This window comes from Lissotriton helveticus, chromosome 8 (genome assembly GCF_964261635.1).
Source record: "Lissotriton helveticus chromosome 8, aLisHel1.1, whole genome shotgun sequence".
In the NCBI taxonomy this organism is placed as follows: Eukaryota; Metazoa; Chordata; class Amphibia; order Caudata; family Salamandridae; genus Lissotriton; species Lissotriton helveticus.
The window spans coordinates 251,029,620-251,046,588 of NC_136069.1; the positions used below are offsets into that span (position 1 = coordinate 251,029,620).

At 45.0% G+C, this 16,969-nt stretch overlaps 1 protein-coding gene, 1 long non-coding RNA gene and 1 pseudogene across 3 annotated transcripts in view; 1 reads left to right on the top strand and 2 right to left on the bottom strand.

Annotated features, from left to right (window-relative positions):
• Positions 1–16,969, bottom strand: part of LOC144772573 (uncharacterized) — a 152,283-nt gene that overhangs the window by 79,080 nt on the left and 56,234 nt on the right. The window contains exon 2 of the long non-coding RNA XR_013599806.1: positions 11,871–11,983. This is a non-coding gene — a long non-coding RNA (uncharacterized LOC144772573). The remainder of the gene's footprint in view (positions 1–11,870; positions 11,984–16,969) is intronic.
• The window catches only part of CEP126 (centrosomal protein 126), a 430,075-nt gene that overhangs the window by 73,127 nt on the left and 339,979 nt on the right, over positions 1–16,969 (top strand). For both annotated transcript variants that reach the window (XM_078656998.1, XM_078656997.1), the window contains exon 2: positions 14,677–14,796. In XM_078656998.1, the coding sequence (XP_078513124.1) occupies positions 14,677–14,796 (120 nt within the window). The remainder of the gene's footprint in view (positions 1–14,676; positions 14,797–16,969) is intronic.
• On the bottom strand, positions 1,972–8,630 carry LOC144773115 (uncharacterized; annotated as a pseudogene).

The following is a 16,969-nucleotide window of genomic DNA, read 5'->3' on the forward strand; positions in this document are numbered from 1 at the left end:
TAAGAGGGCGTTTTGCCGCTTCCTTGGCTGGCCAATCAGCCACAGCATTTCCACGGGATGCAATATCTTGCCCATTTTTATGGGCTGCACACTTCACCATTGCAACTGTGTCTGGCAGTGTTAGGGCTTCTATCAGGTCCTCTAAGAGGAGGCAATGCATGGCAGGGCTTCCATCTGATTTGTGAAACCCCCATCTGATCCACCACATGCTGCTGGAGAGCGTACTGTTGTGGTGACGTAGGCTGAATCTGAATATACTTTAATTTGCTTTTCCTTCCCCCTGTTTGAGAGCTGCCACCAGTGCTACTAGCTCAGCAGGCTGAGCAGAATAATGAGGTGTCTGAGGTGTTGCATAGCTCTGTCCTCTGCTGTGCCTATACGTCTCACTCCAGTGTTCTCATCTATGTAGAAGACCCATCCACAACATATAGAACACTACGCGGAATAGGGTCTTCTTGTGCTTGGCTACACTCACCTGGAGTATATATGTCAGCAATGCGGCTATTAGGGTACTGTAGTCAAAAACCCAATCTCTGACATAGTTACATAAGCTGAGGAATTTATGCATTCCCTGCACAGTCTTGGGCTCTGTCATATGTCTTATAGATGCTGCTATTTTGGGCGTAAATCAGCGGCCTGATGCCAACAGAAGTTGCCTAAAATAATGGACTTCTTCCTGGCAATACTGCAATTTATCTCTGTCCACTTTGTAGCTTCAGTGGGCAAGGGTGCAAAGCAGGAACACAGTGTCCTTTCTGCTTCGCTCTTCTGTACCACCGTAGATTAATAACTCATTGACATACTGCAATATTGTGCTGTCACACTGAAAACTGATGCGGTCATTCTTGATCGTCCTGTTCAAAACGCTGGGGGACTCGTAGTACCCCTGAGGTAAATGAGAATGGAGGTAATGGGAACCATGGAATAAAAATGAAGTATAATAGGGACTGTCTGGGTGCAGTGGCATGCCGAAGAATGCATTTTTTAAGTCTATGACTGAAAAGTATTTAGCATCTTGGTTTATGTTGGCGAGAATGACAGAAGGGTCAAGTACTACAGGGAATTCTAATATCAATATGCCATTAAGGGGGTGCAGGTCTTGAACCATGTGCCTTAAATTGCCCTTGGCCTTCTTGACAGGGTAAATCGGGAGGTGGCAGTGGGATAAACATGGATATATAACTCCCTGCTCTACAAATGCCTGTATAATGGGTTCAATGCCCTCCTCTGATTCTTTAGCTAGAGGGTATTATCTCACTCTTCTTAATATTTCTCCTTCCTTCAAAGTTATTCTGAATCGCCCTGCTATGTGGACGAGGCCTACGTGATAGGGGCCTTTTGTCCACAAGTTGGAGGGTACCGGTGCAAGGTCATTGTCCTTGATAGGGCCAGAGACAATTCTTGGTACTGCAGACCTTGTCTTGTAAACAGTCACTGACTGTGTGGGGTCATCAGTAAACAACTGGTCATCTGATATATCACAGGCCAACATCACACAGGTGTGTTCACTTGCCATCACTATCCCATAGGTGGGAGATATCTTCAGAGTTTCTACCCCCGAGATGAGGTCTTTACCTGATACTTCAGAATTTAACTTCACAGACCAGGGCCTCTGATGTTGGAAGAGGAAGTTCCTTGGCAATTCAACTAGTTTCCCTGATAGTTCTGGTGTTTCCACTATGATGGTATACACTGCTCCAGTGAAGGCTGAGATGCAATACATGCCTGGTGTTGAGCATATCATTGTTCAATCCTCCTCAAAGTGGATCGCCATTTTTAATTTTGCCATAAGATCACGTCCTAATAAGTTGGCTGGGGCGATTGGGGAGAATAAGAGACTGCTGTTGATGTACCTCCCCCCATCTCCATCTCCACAGGTTTGGTGAAAAATAGCTCTCATCATGGCCCCGGAGATAGAGGACCTGGTGGTCCCTGTGTCAATGAGAAAGATGTTTTCCCTGTCATTTATGGCTACTGTGTCACAGTGGGTTCCTTATCTGGCCTGTTGGTTACTGATAAGACTGGACACATTAGACTACTCCATGGGCACCTTCCTTGGGCATATCCCCCCATGTAATTTTACTGAAAGGAGTTTCCTCCCCTAGCCGTTACCCCTCCTTGTAAGTTCTGGTGCTGTAAAGTGGGCTCCACTGCTTGTTGTGGCCCACATTGCATTTGAGGCATGGATTGCGGTAATTCCTGGGGCTGGAACTGTTGTCGAGGCTGCATCTTCATTTGGGGTTGCGAGAGATATATCACCTGGGGGCTCATGGCAGGCTGCACCACGATGCCACCAAGTGGTGCCATTTTCTGGCCATGTGTTGCCCCTGCCTGGTTATTATGGCCATAGTTCTTTGTGATCATGCATTCTTTAATGAAATGTCCTGGCATCTTGCAATAGTGGCATGTCTGTCGACTCTGGAAAGTGTTTTGCCTATTTTACCCACACCTTCCTCGCCCATTCTTGTTATTGCTTCCCTGAGCATATTGCTGGGATTGTATTGTGGTGCCCACAGGTGGCACACCCAAGGACACTGGGACCTGGGGGCGTGGCTAGCTGAGCTGCGAAATGGCCGCTTCTTGAGCGAGCTCTGCCGGCCGGGAAGTAATCCTGCATGAATCCTGCTCATGGCATTGAAGTAGCGGTGCAATAGTGGTGTCCTGGACTGGGGAAGCACTAGTGTCTGTGTCGATACTGGCTTCATCGAGCACAGATCATTGTTGCTGCAGATCTGACCAAAAGAAGTGAGCGGCGGTTGCGGCGCGACGCCGAGAGTGGAGGGCAGATCGGCTGGAAGCCCGACTCGCGTACTAATTGAGCCCTTGGTTGCGGAGGCCTGCCCCCGTTGGTCTGGGAGACAGACCCGTGAGGCGTTCGTATCGAGGCTCGTGGCAGTCATGATAGGACCCTATTGGCTCTATCTTTTATCCTGACTCTGGCGGACTCCTTCACTTTGACGGACCCTACAATGATGTACCCGGATTAAAATGCCACGGTCGCCCCGCGTCCCATTTTAAGACTTACTGCCTCGACCTTGAGGCCCTGAGTTCCAACTACTGATCCTTCTGAGGCCTGGACCAGACTTATTCATCATTTTGACCTTACCTGATCGATCGATCCACTTAGAATTCAGGTCTTCTCGAGCGTCGTTCCTTTATCCGCCATTGATTCCAGGACATCGCGAGTTTGCTCTCCTATCCCTACCAATTTGAAGCCTAATAGGGAATTGCCATTTTTGGGCTTCAGGATATGCTTTTGCTGCCCTGATTAAATGATGGGGCCTCGTTCATATCATCTTGGATTTTAAAAGACCGTGCTTTCCAGTTATTGATGATACGCGCCCTGATGAAGGAAATTCCCATTTTGGCACTGTTCTGAAACGCGCGTCAGCGCTTTTCTCGTGTGTCCGATGATATGTGGTACTTGATTGAGTTGGTATGAATGTATTGGCCTGAGAATGAGTCAGTGACTGATAGAATGAGTGAGTGATTTGGGTGCTATTTTTTACTGTTCTCTGTGTCCCTGGGCTGTTGCTGCACTATTTGATATGTATATTTTATATTAAATGAAGTATGTATTGCTCTCTATCTACACTTGAAATATATTTTTCTATGAATTAACATGATAATAAATAATTGAAATATATTGAGCTGTTCTGTGGGCACTTTCTATTATTGGAATTTTGTGGTCCTCGATATAATTGGGAACTACCCTTTTCATGTTGTTACATATATATTTTGCCCTGGTGGGTTGTTCCCCCTCCCTTTATCCTTTTTAGGTTACAGGGCCCCTCTTTTGTTTTTTGCACTGTGGAGGCCTACCCACCTGAAGAAGGGGTGAGCGAGTGTGAGGCGGTGAGATACCACCTGAGAGGCGGTGCTGTGTGGAGGCCCCCGAATGCTTGTGGATGTGACGCTTGGTGCCAGAAGACCTACTGTAGTGCTGTGCCCAGCCACGTAGCGTGGACCGGGCAGCGCCATCTTGGACAGCGCTTCTAACCCAGCGGCGGCCTGATTGCAGAGCAGCGCGGACGGCGGGAGGGGGCGCCTCCCCGGGAGCTGGTGATCTTTTGCCTGAAGCGCGGCAGCCGTCGTTGATGATATCGAGGCTGCGAGGAGGGCCCGGTTGGAGGCAGCGGGTTATTGCATTGCAGCCAGAGGAAGCTAGGCATTGACGACAGACACCGGTCACCTTGGGACCCGGCTGAGCGTGGCTGTGGGGAGGCGCCGCGGCTGCTGGTGGAAGTGCCGGGGGCTCTCCTAAGCCAGTAATAAGAATACACGTGGGCCCTGACGGGGGCGGCTCAACGGACTGGAGCAGCCTGACGTTTTTGCAGGCACGGTTGCGGGCGCGCTGTGGAGGGGGTGGGGGGAGTCATACCTTTGCCTTCCCGCATCTCCAATCACCAGACAGAACTTGAGCTTCTCCCATATGCTCACTGCGGGTGCCGGGCTGCTGCTGCCCCTACAATTCACGTGAGTTACCTAGACCCGTGGAGGCGTGGGAGGAGGAGGCTAACCTGGTGAGCTGACGGGAAGCTCTGGATGCAGATGTCATAATGGACTTAGCCTCTTAATATCACTGTATGCAGATGATGTGACCTTGTACATTATAAATCCCGAAGTAAATTTGGATCCGGTGCTCCGTGAATTCATCAAATTTGGAGGCTTAACAGGCATTTCTATTAATTGGGCGAAATCTCTCAATTTTCCACTGAAGGATGGCACTCCAGTAGTGTCATCTGAATACCCGCTACGGTGGGAGGCGGAGGCCGTTAAATATCTGGGAGTCTGGCTGAGCCGCAATTTGCAGGAGATCTGGAATTTAAATTTTGGACGGGCATACACGTGGCTGGAGAGTAAAGTTGCTATCTGGTCTAAATTGCCCCTATCTATCGCGGGCAAAGTGGCACTATCTAAAATGATTATTCTGCCAAAATGTCTGTATTTGTTCGTTAATGTACCAATTCCACTTACGCAACATTTTTTCCGGAATATTCGTTCCCAGCTGCTATCCCTGGTGTGGGCGGGTGGTCAGGCCAGAGTTTCATGGGATCTCCTGACACTACCATTACGGCAAGGGGGCATAGGTGCCCCAGACATGAAGTTATATGCACTCTGTGCGCAGGCCCAGTTCCTACATTTTTGGGTACACCAGACGCCATATCAACCTCATGTCGCAGTTGAAATTGATGCGGTAGCACCGACTCAACTAGTGGTGGCGTTATACCAAAAGACACAACGGAAGGAAGATGTGGGGACAGTCGGCTCTTTAAGATGGGCGTGGTGAGAACTTCAAAAGAGAGCCATATGCGCCTTCCGTACCTTTGCCACGCAATCCGATGCTGCCTTGTCTAGAAGACGGTGTTAATAAGGCAATATCTAGAGATATGCAACTTTGAACCTTTGTAGATCTATACCCTGAAGGTCAATTTAGGCCCCCCCCCCCCACGAGGACTGATGGACAAGAGGTGTCGTTCACGGAGAGGTTTCTCTATCACAAGTTAAAAGCTCTATGCCGTACACTGTGGGAGGGCTTCCCTGAGGCGCCCCCGACACTGCATGCTTTAGACAATATTTTAACGCAGGCTTCACCACGCAAGCTGGTGACCCGTCTATATACCAGTATGCAAAACAATGCCCCAATCCTTCAGCCAAATTAATTGAACTTGTGGAATAGTGAACTCGACCCTCCCATGACGGATGAACAGTGGGATGTTTGCTGTAGACAGCTGATGGAACTCTCCCCAAACTATAGATTACGTCTTATTCATTTTACATTTTTACATAGATATTATAGGATACCAGTCAGTCTCTGCCGCATGCGCTTAAGGGAAGATGACCGATGCTGGCGCTGTGGGTTCGCACCAGCATCCTTCTTACATATAGCCTGGGATTGCCCAAGATTGCACACGTATTGGCAGGATATATTTGAAGCATTAAATCAGATAGTTGAACGTACAGATGCCCCCTCCCCGCTTCTGGGTCTACTCGGCTTTGTGAGCGACACTATACCCAAAAGACGTAAGCTACATGCTCTCCTCTTGGTATATGCGTGGAGGCAGGTCGCTATTCGCTGGGGTAGGAAGAGGGTACCCACATTCAAAGAATGGTTGACTGATGTTACTTATGGCCATACGCAATTGGGAATATATTGGGATCTAATGCCACTGACTTCAAGGCCAAAGATTATATGGGAACCTTTCCTACAATGGACACACACAAGGGCAAGCACTCCTGAAACTGACACTGAAACGGGGGTTGCATGACATGCATACAGATTCCACTGGATTGTTTTGTAAATGGGGAATCGGGATTGATTTGTTGCACATCGGTGTCTGGAAAAGACGAGCACGCAATTGCAGTAAGTTGGTCTCAAGCGTATCATGTAACCTATGAAGTCGAACATGTGATGGTAGATGCTCCAAATATGATGTATATGACTGTGATGTCGACTGACCTCTACATGTAAGTTTTTTTTATGTAATCTCTTTCAGGTGTAGCCGCACTGTGCAGCCAATGGATATATTGTTTGTTTTTATATGGACATGCTGACTGGTAACTGTTTTATGGAACTTTGTTCCTGAAGTTTATGTTGCAACTTTACATAAAATCAATAAACACAATTAAAAAAAAAATAAAAAAATTTAAAATAAGGACACTGTGACCTGGATAGTGGCAGTGGCAGTTCCTCCTTCGTTTTCCTCAGCAGTTTCTGCTGTACTGATTTGGCTGCTGATTTTTCTATCTTGTCTTTCGCGCTCTTTTCCTTTTCCTGTCTCTTTTCACAGAAATGTTTTGTGTGTGCCTGTATCTCTGTCCGTGGTTTGCCATCTAAGGCCACTATGTTATCTAGTTTATCCTGCACTTAGGCTGGTAATCCATTCTTGACTATCTTATAAAACAGTACACCCCATTTCTCCCCCACTTCCTGTGTCCATTTTTCTTTAATTCTGCTGAGGAATTAGGCTGGGTCCTTGTTTGACTGCATTGCCTGTGCTATGAGGGATCCAATGACTAGCCTCTCTGGGTACATTTGCCTAAGTTGCTTCCATTATAATTCACCATACCCAGTTACAGGTTGGCCCATCACATTTTAGATTAGTCAATGTCACAACTTTTACTCCTGCTTTTGTGAACAGTTGGTCTGTTTCATCTCCTATAAGGGAACTTAGTAAACTCTTGATATCCCCAATTGCAAGAGTTATCCCTGCTGTGTGTTTTTCAAAATCTGCTATACTTTGGCAAATGGTGGCAACAGTTTTTAAAGATTTTCTTTGTCCGTCTGGGGCCATGGTATGTATTGATGTGCTCCTTGGCCCTTAAATGTTAAGGGCAGTTGTGCCATGACTGTAGTCCTGTGGCCGGGAGGGTGGAGTGAGTCATATTTTCTGGTGTACCTATGCCAAACGTGCAGGCTGTTCTGCATATAAGGATAATCCCAATAAGGATCCCCTATGCCCTGAAATATGCAGATCTCTGCATTTGCCATGTCTTGGTGTTCAAAAGAACCTTCTCATGCCCATGGCATCATCTGTGGTGCCAGTCCTTCTGTCCAACTTGCTAGGTTGTTGGTAAAAGGGACAACATTGTACCAACCATTTTCATGCTGTGCCACTATTTCAATGGGTGTCAGATCAATACTTGGGTGCACAGGGAAAACACGTGCCATGTCTTTGCTCAGTGTCATCCTCCTTCCAAAGTCAAATGTACCCTTCCTTTTATATGGACGTGAATGCACCCCGTAAAATCTTAATCTGTTCAACTCTAACTGCCTCTTTTGTGATGACTGTACTTTTTTACTGCTGTCTCCCCTCTCACTCGCATGTTGCAACTGTTCCCTGTTATAGTCCTTATTGAGGGACATTCTTTTAACATGCTCTGGGATTTTGTGTAATGCCCCCTCTGATCCTTTGTAAGATTTTGATGACCTTATACCTAGAATGGTATGTGTAAGGAGCATGTCCCCTAATCTTTCTTGTTCAATCATCTGGGACCTATTTAGGGCCCTCCGATACCACAGGGGCACTCTCTCTCTTTCCCAAGTTGCTCTTGGGTCTATCTGTCCATCCTTCCGTACCTTGACCCACTTACCTTTTCCACCCCCCTCTGGTCCTAGGGGTATACATCTCCAGTGATCTGTGAGAGCTATTTTGGATTTAAAGGCTAACTTTCCTGTCTTTTTTTCACACTTGGGACTTGAAACATATGGAAAACTTCATGATTTCCTAGCATCATCTATTCTCTGTGTGTTATTTGACCCTTCATTTGGGTGCTGACCTGTAAATTCACCTTTCCCAGTAGGGGTCATCTCATCTCCCAAATGGAGTGTGAATGTAGCATCTACTGTTCCTACATATTTATTAGTGTCCCCACCCGACATCTCCTGAGGTGTGCTGGTCATTTGAGGTTGTTGAGTTATATGAACATATTTGCCATGTTTGGAAGAAGATTTTGATGGTGGACTATACTCTGGGTCTATATATCCCATAGCAGGGGATGTGAGGAGGTTGGAAGTGAGTTTAGTGTGCCACGTGTCATTGTGGACATACCACGTGCCTTTGCGATGTCTGGACTTGATGGCGCGTCTTGGTAGGGGGTGGAGGAGCCGAAGGTGGGGCCTGAGACATTGTCTCTGAGGCCCTCATATTTATATCACAGACTACCTTCTATAGGTCTTACATGATCCTCCTTTTCTCGAGTTTATTTCCCTTGTATCTGCTTTGTCAGAAGGTGGGAATGTGTTCTATAGTTGTATTATCAAATGAGCCCTTTTCATGCCAGGCACGTGCATGTTTTAATGTTGCCTTATGCCACTCTTTACAGTGTTTCTCTATCCTAGCCTTGTCTCCATGTGTTCTAAAGGGGTCCCCATCATCTATCCGGTGCACTTTGCCTTGTTTAGCCATATATTTAGTCCTAACTTGTTCTTACTATGAATATTCAATCTTCCTAGTGACATTGCGTATTCACATTTTTATTGTAGTTTCTATTGTATACCCATATTTCCTTCAAGAGGTATTTCCGTGAGTCACATAAATTGTAATCAGGCCATGGAGGTAGGCATTGGACATATTTATCCTCAATCTCTGCTGAACTTCATCCATGCATATGTCTTGGGCTGGAGCATTTTAGGTAGCCTATAGAAACAATAATGCTATCGTTAATATAGACAACTATTTGTGGAATCTGTGTGTTATTGTTATTCATATACTAAGTTCCACACTGGGAGGTCCCTAATAAATGCATACAGTTAGAGATCTAATACCAGGTAGTCACATGAAATGTTGCTATTATTTCAATATAACCTGTTGTTGGCATACAATGGCACCAGTGACATCCATAAACAATGACTCATAATGGAATATTCACTTTGGGCTTGCCCTGTCCTGTTTGTTGAGCAGAACGTTTGCCCACTCCCAATGTCTTTTAGTCCTTACTTCAACTATACCAAAAACGTTATTTATGTCTTGGTGTACCTCTTCTTTGTCTATATCTGTTGGTGTGGGGGGTTCTAGGGTACCTGGTGGCCTATGTATAAGTATCTATCCTTGGTGATTGTGATATGTTATCCTGCGGCAACTTTCCTCAATTCTCATAGAGGGGATAGCTAAATTCCTTGGGGATGAGGGGTCCTTCTGAGGGGTAACTCGCTATTGGTGAATGGCCGGTACAGGTTTGTTATATTTTAAAACCAACTCCACTATTCTAAGTGTACAAAGTCCTGTTCGGAATTACCTGAGAGGTAGTTAATTAAATTCCTACCTGTACTGACTGATAATTCTTCTATTGTCTGTATACCCTAAACAGTGACTGACTGATGGTATTTATAGAGTGCACTTATGCCGAGGCCTCTTGGCGCTGGGTAGAGTGAGCCGGGAATCACCCTATGATTAGCACTGCATGAAGAGCCAGGTTTGTATGCCATTCCTAAAAAGGATGCGCGAGGGCTGAAGTTGCAGTGAGACGGGGAGTGAATTCCATAGTTTGGCTGCTAGAAATAGAAAAAGGTTCTTCTAATTCTTCTAGTCTCCAATCTGGAGGCTCTGTGGGGCCGATTCACGGAACTAACTTACGACAAAGTCCTAAACTTACTACTTTTGGTATTCACAGAAGGCATTTAGTAGTCTTAAATTAGGATTTTGTCCTAAATTGGGATTTTGTCTTAAATTAGGATTTTGTCCTAAATTAGGATTTTGTCTTAAGTTAAAATTTTGTCCTAAGTGAGGATTTTGTCTTAAATGAGGATTTTGTCTGAAGTTAGGATTTTGTCTTAAATTAAATTTAAGACAAACTTAAGTTAAATTAAAGCCAAATTCCTAATTTAGGACAAAATCCTAATTTAAGACAAAATCCTAATTTAGGACAAAATCCTAATTTAAGACAAAATCCTAATTTAGGACAAAATCCTAATTTAAGACAAAATCCTAATTTAAGACAAAATCCTAATTTAGGACACAATCCTAACTTAAGGCAAAATCCTAACTACTAAATGCCTTTTGTGAATACCAAAAGTAGTGAGTTTAGGATTTTGTCGTCAATTAGTTCTGTGAATCTGGCCCTATAATTTGACCATGAGTATAATATTTGGTTGTAGCAGTATTTTTTATGGGGTTCATGAGGCTACTATACTACTCTAACGCTCTGATATTGAGGACAGCGTCCTTGTATTAGTTCTCTGGAGGTTTCTTTTTGATTGTCTGACAGGGGTACTTCTGTCACATCACTGTATGTTTTTATCCTAAGATCTAAAGGTGATTTGCTGTCAATACCTAGGAGCTCATAAATTTCTGTCATTAAAGGATTATCAGATGGCTTTGGTATTGCTGGTCTGCTAGGGACCGTGCGGTTAGAAAGGGCAACAGGCAGACCATTATAAAAATGGATAATCAATTTGGGAATCTGTCGTGATTGATTACTTGCGAACCCTTGAGGCATTTGTCTAACTCAGCCAATTACTTATATTTCCTTGCCTAACATTCTACAATATTCCTCACAAAATAGGACATTCTAAGTATATACACTGCATACACCATAAAACTACAACATGACATTTATCTGTGGCCACATTTCTGTTTACATTTACATATACATACTTATCTTTTAAATTGCATACTAGGGCAATAATAATACTGGTCACTTCCCTCCGAATTCGTAGAGGGGACAACTTTTCACTACTTGCAACTACATCCTGTGACTTCCAGATTTAAAGTCTGAGGAGTCTGACTTGAGTGTTCTGTCCTTACTCAGGATAAAGTTCTAGTGGACACCTAGTTTCCACCTGTTCATTTTTCACAACGTCAGAATATGTGCTGGTTGCATCCTCTGCTATGACGACTTTCGACTATTTCACCGAGACCCATGTATCTTCCGGACTTACCACTGGGATCTCTTAACCCCTTGGGTGCTTATGACGGAACTACGCCGTCATGAGTCACGGGCGGCGTGTGCTCATGGCGGTGTGGTTCCGTCATGCCACTCCCGCTCTGCCCGCGCGGCACTAATTCCCCGCCTGTGCGAGCAAATTAATGAGCGGGCGGGGTCCTGATGGGACCACACCATCATGAGCACACGCCACCCGGGACTCATGACGGCGTGGTGCCGTCGTGAGCACTGAAGCACCGCGCTCACCCCCGCGGCGTGACAGAATTCGCGCCGCAGCAGAATTCGCGCCGCAGCCAAAGGGTTAATATTGTGTCAATACACAATATTTCATGTAAATATCAACATATAACATATTCCAATGTCAAAATGTTACTTACAAATAAAAGGAATGGAGTTTGCACAGTTTTCACCTTAATGATGCCAACTCCTGAGTCCTACCTGTCCTCAGAGAAATATGAAGACTTTGAAAATCGGTGTCTTCCTACCTTCTTTTTAAATGTGCAGAGTCATTCCAAGAGGACAGCCGGTATTCTGTATGTGGCAGTCAGTGAGAACAAGTGGAACTCCTGGCTGATTACACCATTATGTTGAGGGAAATCTGTTGAACAAACGCCAAGAAAACAAATTGACAAAGCAATATGGTTTTAATGCATTCATTCTGCTGGGGAGGTCAGCCAAGCTTCAAAGAGCCTGGTATCTGATGTCCAAAGCACAGTTCAAAAACTGTGGTTCATATACTTTCAAACCGCAACAGAAAAAGGTTAAAAGGTAAGTATTTACGTCACAAACGTAAAAGATAAAATCAGCAGATGTAACAATTTCTTGGAAACAGAAGCACATATATGTGTGTGTGCCACAAGGCCCTCACCTACCATGATTAGCGGTTTCTCAAAAATTTTAACAATATTAACGACATTAAAGATATTTTTGTCTTTCTGCATAACGATTGATTATCTCCTACTCGATGCTAATTGGCCACGCTAATCTGACATTTTGTGTGTGGTTTTTTCCACCATGCCTAGCTGTTAAGAGTGAAATATCGTTTTCAGCGAAAGCGGGCATTTGTGTCACCATGTTCCGAGGTAGGATGTACACCTAGATTGGTGAATCCCGCATACGTACTTAATCAATGGGTGCATTTACCAGCAGCACAATTTCAAAGGACACAGGCCCTATTGTGATTGGCGCACTTCTGCTCATCTTTCAAGTAGATGGAGATTGTGATGACCGATTTCTGTAACCTCTGAGCTAATCATTGATGGTTTCCTTAGTCTGGAGAATATATAATCTAAGTTTTCTTGCAGAAGCTCAACTTACTAACTGCAAGATGTTTCCTGACCTTTAACGTACAATGTGACCTATTTATTTCTGCTAGACATATTGTTTTTCATAATGTCGCTACTCCTGTGTTCTTACAGAGGCCTTAAACCTTATCTAACCTGAAAGGTTTGCATGGAGGTCTGAGGCCTCAGGTCTGTGTGGATGTTTGTATAATTTATTACATTTTTCCCTATATCAAAAGCTCAAAGAGAAAGGGTCATGGTACCAGTTGTCAGATATTCGCTTGGACCCACCACCACCAAAGAAGTCAACATCATAGACTTTTCCAGTATGAATTTTGAACACTCTGGGGACAGAAGCGCCATAGGGTTTCCCCCAGCCTTTATGAACACCACGTTCCTACACCAAGCATGCAAAAGAAGGTCCATCGAGTAATTTGGTTGGGAGGGATTCAAGGACATCCCTGAAGAGTTTTGGCACTTCACTGATGCGCAAATAGGTGTAGGAGGTTCGATTCCTTTCTTCACCATGCAAACCAAGGCCAGTGCTCGGTGGCTGCAGATCACCTGGTGGGAATTACAAAAAATTATGAACATCACCGAAGATGGTCGTAACGCAATCAAAGAAGAAACGAGCGCCATCCGCCTCATGATGATGTGGCACAGGTATGTGTAGGATTTAATGACCGCAATGGAAGGAGGTGTATGCACCAAGATAGGTACACCGTGCTGTACCTTCATCCTAATGAATGATCTGCACAATGACACTCTGTCAACCACCATCTAAGCACTGCACAACCTACAGCAGGTGAAGATTAAAGAATGAGGTGACCGAAACTTAGAATGGTTCACAGGCTTGTTTGCCTGGGTAGCAAGATGGATTGCAGGCCTATGCAAGGCCTTGTTACCAATGGTTGTAATCTTGCTCTTGCTGTTCTGCGCCCTACAACTAATATGTGCCTGTGTGAAGAAGGCAACCCTGAAATTAGGGGCAATGCACCTGGTTAGGACACCCAATGCCAAAGGAAACACACACACCACAAGCCAGAAACCGGGAACCCCCATGTGCAAGACATGAACACCAACAGCCAGGGTAGTAGTTGATAACTGAACTAGAGGGGGGAATTTTAGCTTCAGATCAATTTATCAAACGATCTCACTGTTAGGAGTCAAGCACACCGCAGAACAACTGTTCCCTGGTTTACCAAAATTCACCATAAAACGCTCATTATATTTTCAGAGTGACTCTTCATCAGATCAACATAACACAGCTGCCCAACACCAGATATGGAACAAGCCTCAAACACACCTGAAAGATTGCAGCAGTAAATCACATATGGCCCCATGTGTAATAGCTAAAGAAAGAGTCAAATGCACACATTTATAAATACAAATAAATGTATAGCAAAGGCCTTGCAATCAGCCCAAGGGCATGATGCCAGAGCAGCTGATCAGTTGCATTCATCTGATAAAGCCCAAACAATGTCTACCCTAGATAACACCCATGACACACCCATCCACCTGGACGCCTCCGAAAGTGACCTCCATTGGTATTAATGGCCCCTTCTATTTATGACCCACTCTACCAGTATCTCCTCCCGAAAGGTGGACCAGCTTCATTTTATTGTACCTACTGTACAGTATATTTCATGCCATGTACCTAATACAAATTGAATTCCAGCACACAGCTGTAAGAGATGTACTGCTATTCCCGGCTGTTATGGTTTAATTAAACTAAAACTGTTCGTGATTGGCAATCCTCACTGTTCTCCTTTTTGATAACCAGAACCTGATTTAACAACAGCAAAGTAGCTGTAGGTAGATTTCTAAAGTGCTATGTCTTTGCGTTGTTGAGAAATGTGTTAAGACAACATACATGAAAGTTACTACTCTAGCGTTGATAGCATGCATTATTAAACAGATAATGTTATAATTTGCCATGTACAAAATCTCTGAGTACCATAAAAAGACTGTATGACCTTTATTGACCTTAATTTTATGCTGTAATAAGAAACATCAGAACTCTGCTGGAAAGAGATCTCGAAGAAGAACGCCAAACTTTACGGGAGGAACAAAAACAAAATCGAATAAGAGTTAAAAAGTTTTCCACAGAGACAAATCGAAGAAGAAAGTAAGTTATTACCCTTTTCCTTTTTGCATGTCAGATGTGCCAAGATCATTCTTTTAGAATTTGGTGGAATCATGTTCATTTCTCTAGCTTTGAATGTAACACACCAATGTATTGTATTTCAGCTTGTCAAATACTACAAAAATAAAAATGTCTTATCCAACTTCCATTATGCTAATTTCTATGTGAAATTCAATTGAATTCAGATAGCATGTTGTGAATTTGTCTGATAATTCCATAAGTATTTTTTAGCAGAATATCAAGGATGCCTCACACCAGACAACAATAGTATTTATGTAATGGCGTAGACCATATATTAAATAGTCATTGCTCCAAAAAGGTAATAAATAGGGCAGACACCTTTTTAAAGATATTTAGTGAGGATTTTCTCCAAACACTTTGTAGAACTCAACACCTATTTGTCAATTCCAAATTTATTATTTGCTGTCCCCGGTGGCAGCGTTTTTCAAAATGTATTAGAATAATTTCATATCTAGTTGTAATAGTAACAGCAACGGGTCCCTATCGTGGGAGAGGTGTGCAGAATTGGTCTTCCTTAGGGGACTGCCAGCAGTCTTGGGGAATGGGCACCTCCTGTAATCCATGAATGACCATTTATAGTAGTGTTCAGGGTACAGAGCTCCTGAAATTTGGCTGCACACACACTATATTACAGTGCTAATCTGAACACCGCTTAATTTCCAAATTAGGATTTTGTTAATGAAAAAATATGTTTTCTAGGCAGCAGTATAGAGAGGGGATCTAGGAGAGTATGCATTTGGTTACCATAATCTAGGTTTGGTTTGCTATAGTTACCATAATCATTCAATCAATCAGTGGTTTATAAATCGCTCTACTCACTCGTGAGGGTCTCAAGGCGCTTGGGGGGTGAGGGGGGGCAGCTCCGGGTCAGTCGAAGCGCCAGGTCTTGAGGTCCTTCCTGAACGAGTGGAGGGTTGGGGAGCATCTGATGTTGACCGGGAGCAGGTTCCAGGTTTTGGCCGCGATGTTGGAAAAAGCTCTCCTGCCCGTTCTGGTTCTGCGGATGCGGGAGACCTCCGCCAGGGTAGGTCAGCGGAGTGGAGGTTTTGCTTTGGTACGTGGAAACATACTCTGTCGCTGAGGTATTTGGGTCCGATGTTGTTGAGGGATTTGTAGGCGTGGGTGAGGAGTTTGTAGGTGATCCTCTTCTCGACCGGGAGCCAGTGAAGACTACGGAGGTGTTGGGTCATATGTTTGTGGCGCGGTGTCCCCAGGACGAGTCTGGCGGCAGTGTTCTGGATGGTCTGGAGCTTGCTTAGAAGAGTTTTGTTGATTCTGGCATAGAGGGCCTTGCCGTAGTCAAGTCTGCTGGTATTGAGTGCGTGGGTGACGGTCTTTCTGAAGTTGGGGGGGATCCATTTGAAAGTCTTGCGGAGGATGCGGAGGCAGTTGAAACTGGTGGAGGAGACGGCGTTGATCTGGCGGTTCATGGAGAGGGAGAGAGTCGAGGATAATGCTGAGGTTCCGAGCTTGGTCAGTTGGGGTGGGTGGCCTCCCGAGGGCAGAGGGCCACCAGGTGTTGTCCCATGCGGAGGTGCAGGGTCCAAGGATAAGGACCTCGGTCTTCTCGGAGTTGAGCTTTAGGCAGCTTTCCTTCATCCAAGCTGCTACACTTCTCCTTCCTTCCTGGAAGCTGAATCTGGTGATTTCTGGGTTCTTGGTGAGGGAGAGGATAAGTTGGGTGTTGTCGGCGTAGGATACGATGCTAAGCCCATGCTGTCTGACGATAGCAGTGATGGGGGCCATGTAGATGTTGAAGAGCGTTGGGCTTAGTGAAGATCCCTGGGGTACTCCGCAGACGATGTCAGTGGGGGTGGAGAGGAAAGTGGGGAGTCTGATCCTCTGGGTTCTGCCAGAGAGGAAGGATTGGATCCAGTCGAGGGCGGATCCTTGAATTCCTGCTCTGTGGAGTCTGGTGGCTAGTGTGCAATGCGAGATGGTGTTGAAGGCTGCGAAGAGATCTAGGAGGATGAGGGCTGCGGTGTGTCCCTGGTCAAGCAGCATGCGGATGTCGTCGGTGGCAGCAAGGAGGGCAGTCTCTGTGCTGTGGTTGCTGCAGAAGCCAGACTGGGAAGCGTCTAGGATGCAGTTTTCATCGATGAAGGCGGTCAGCTAGCCGTTCACGAGTCATTTG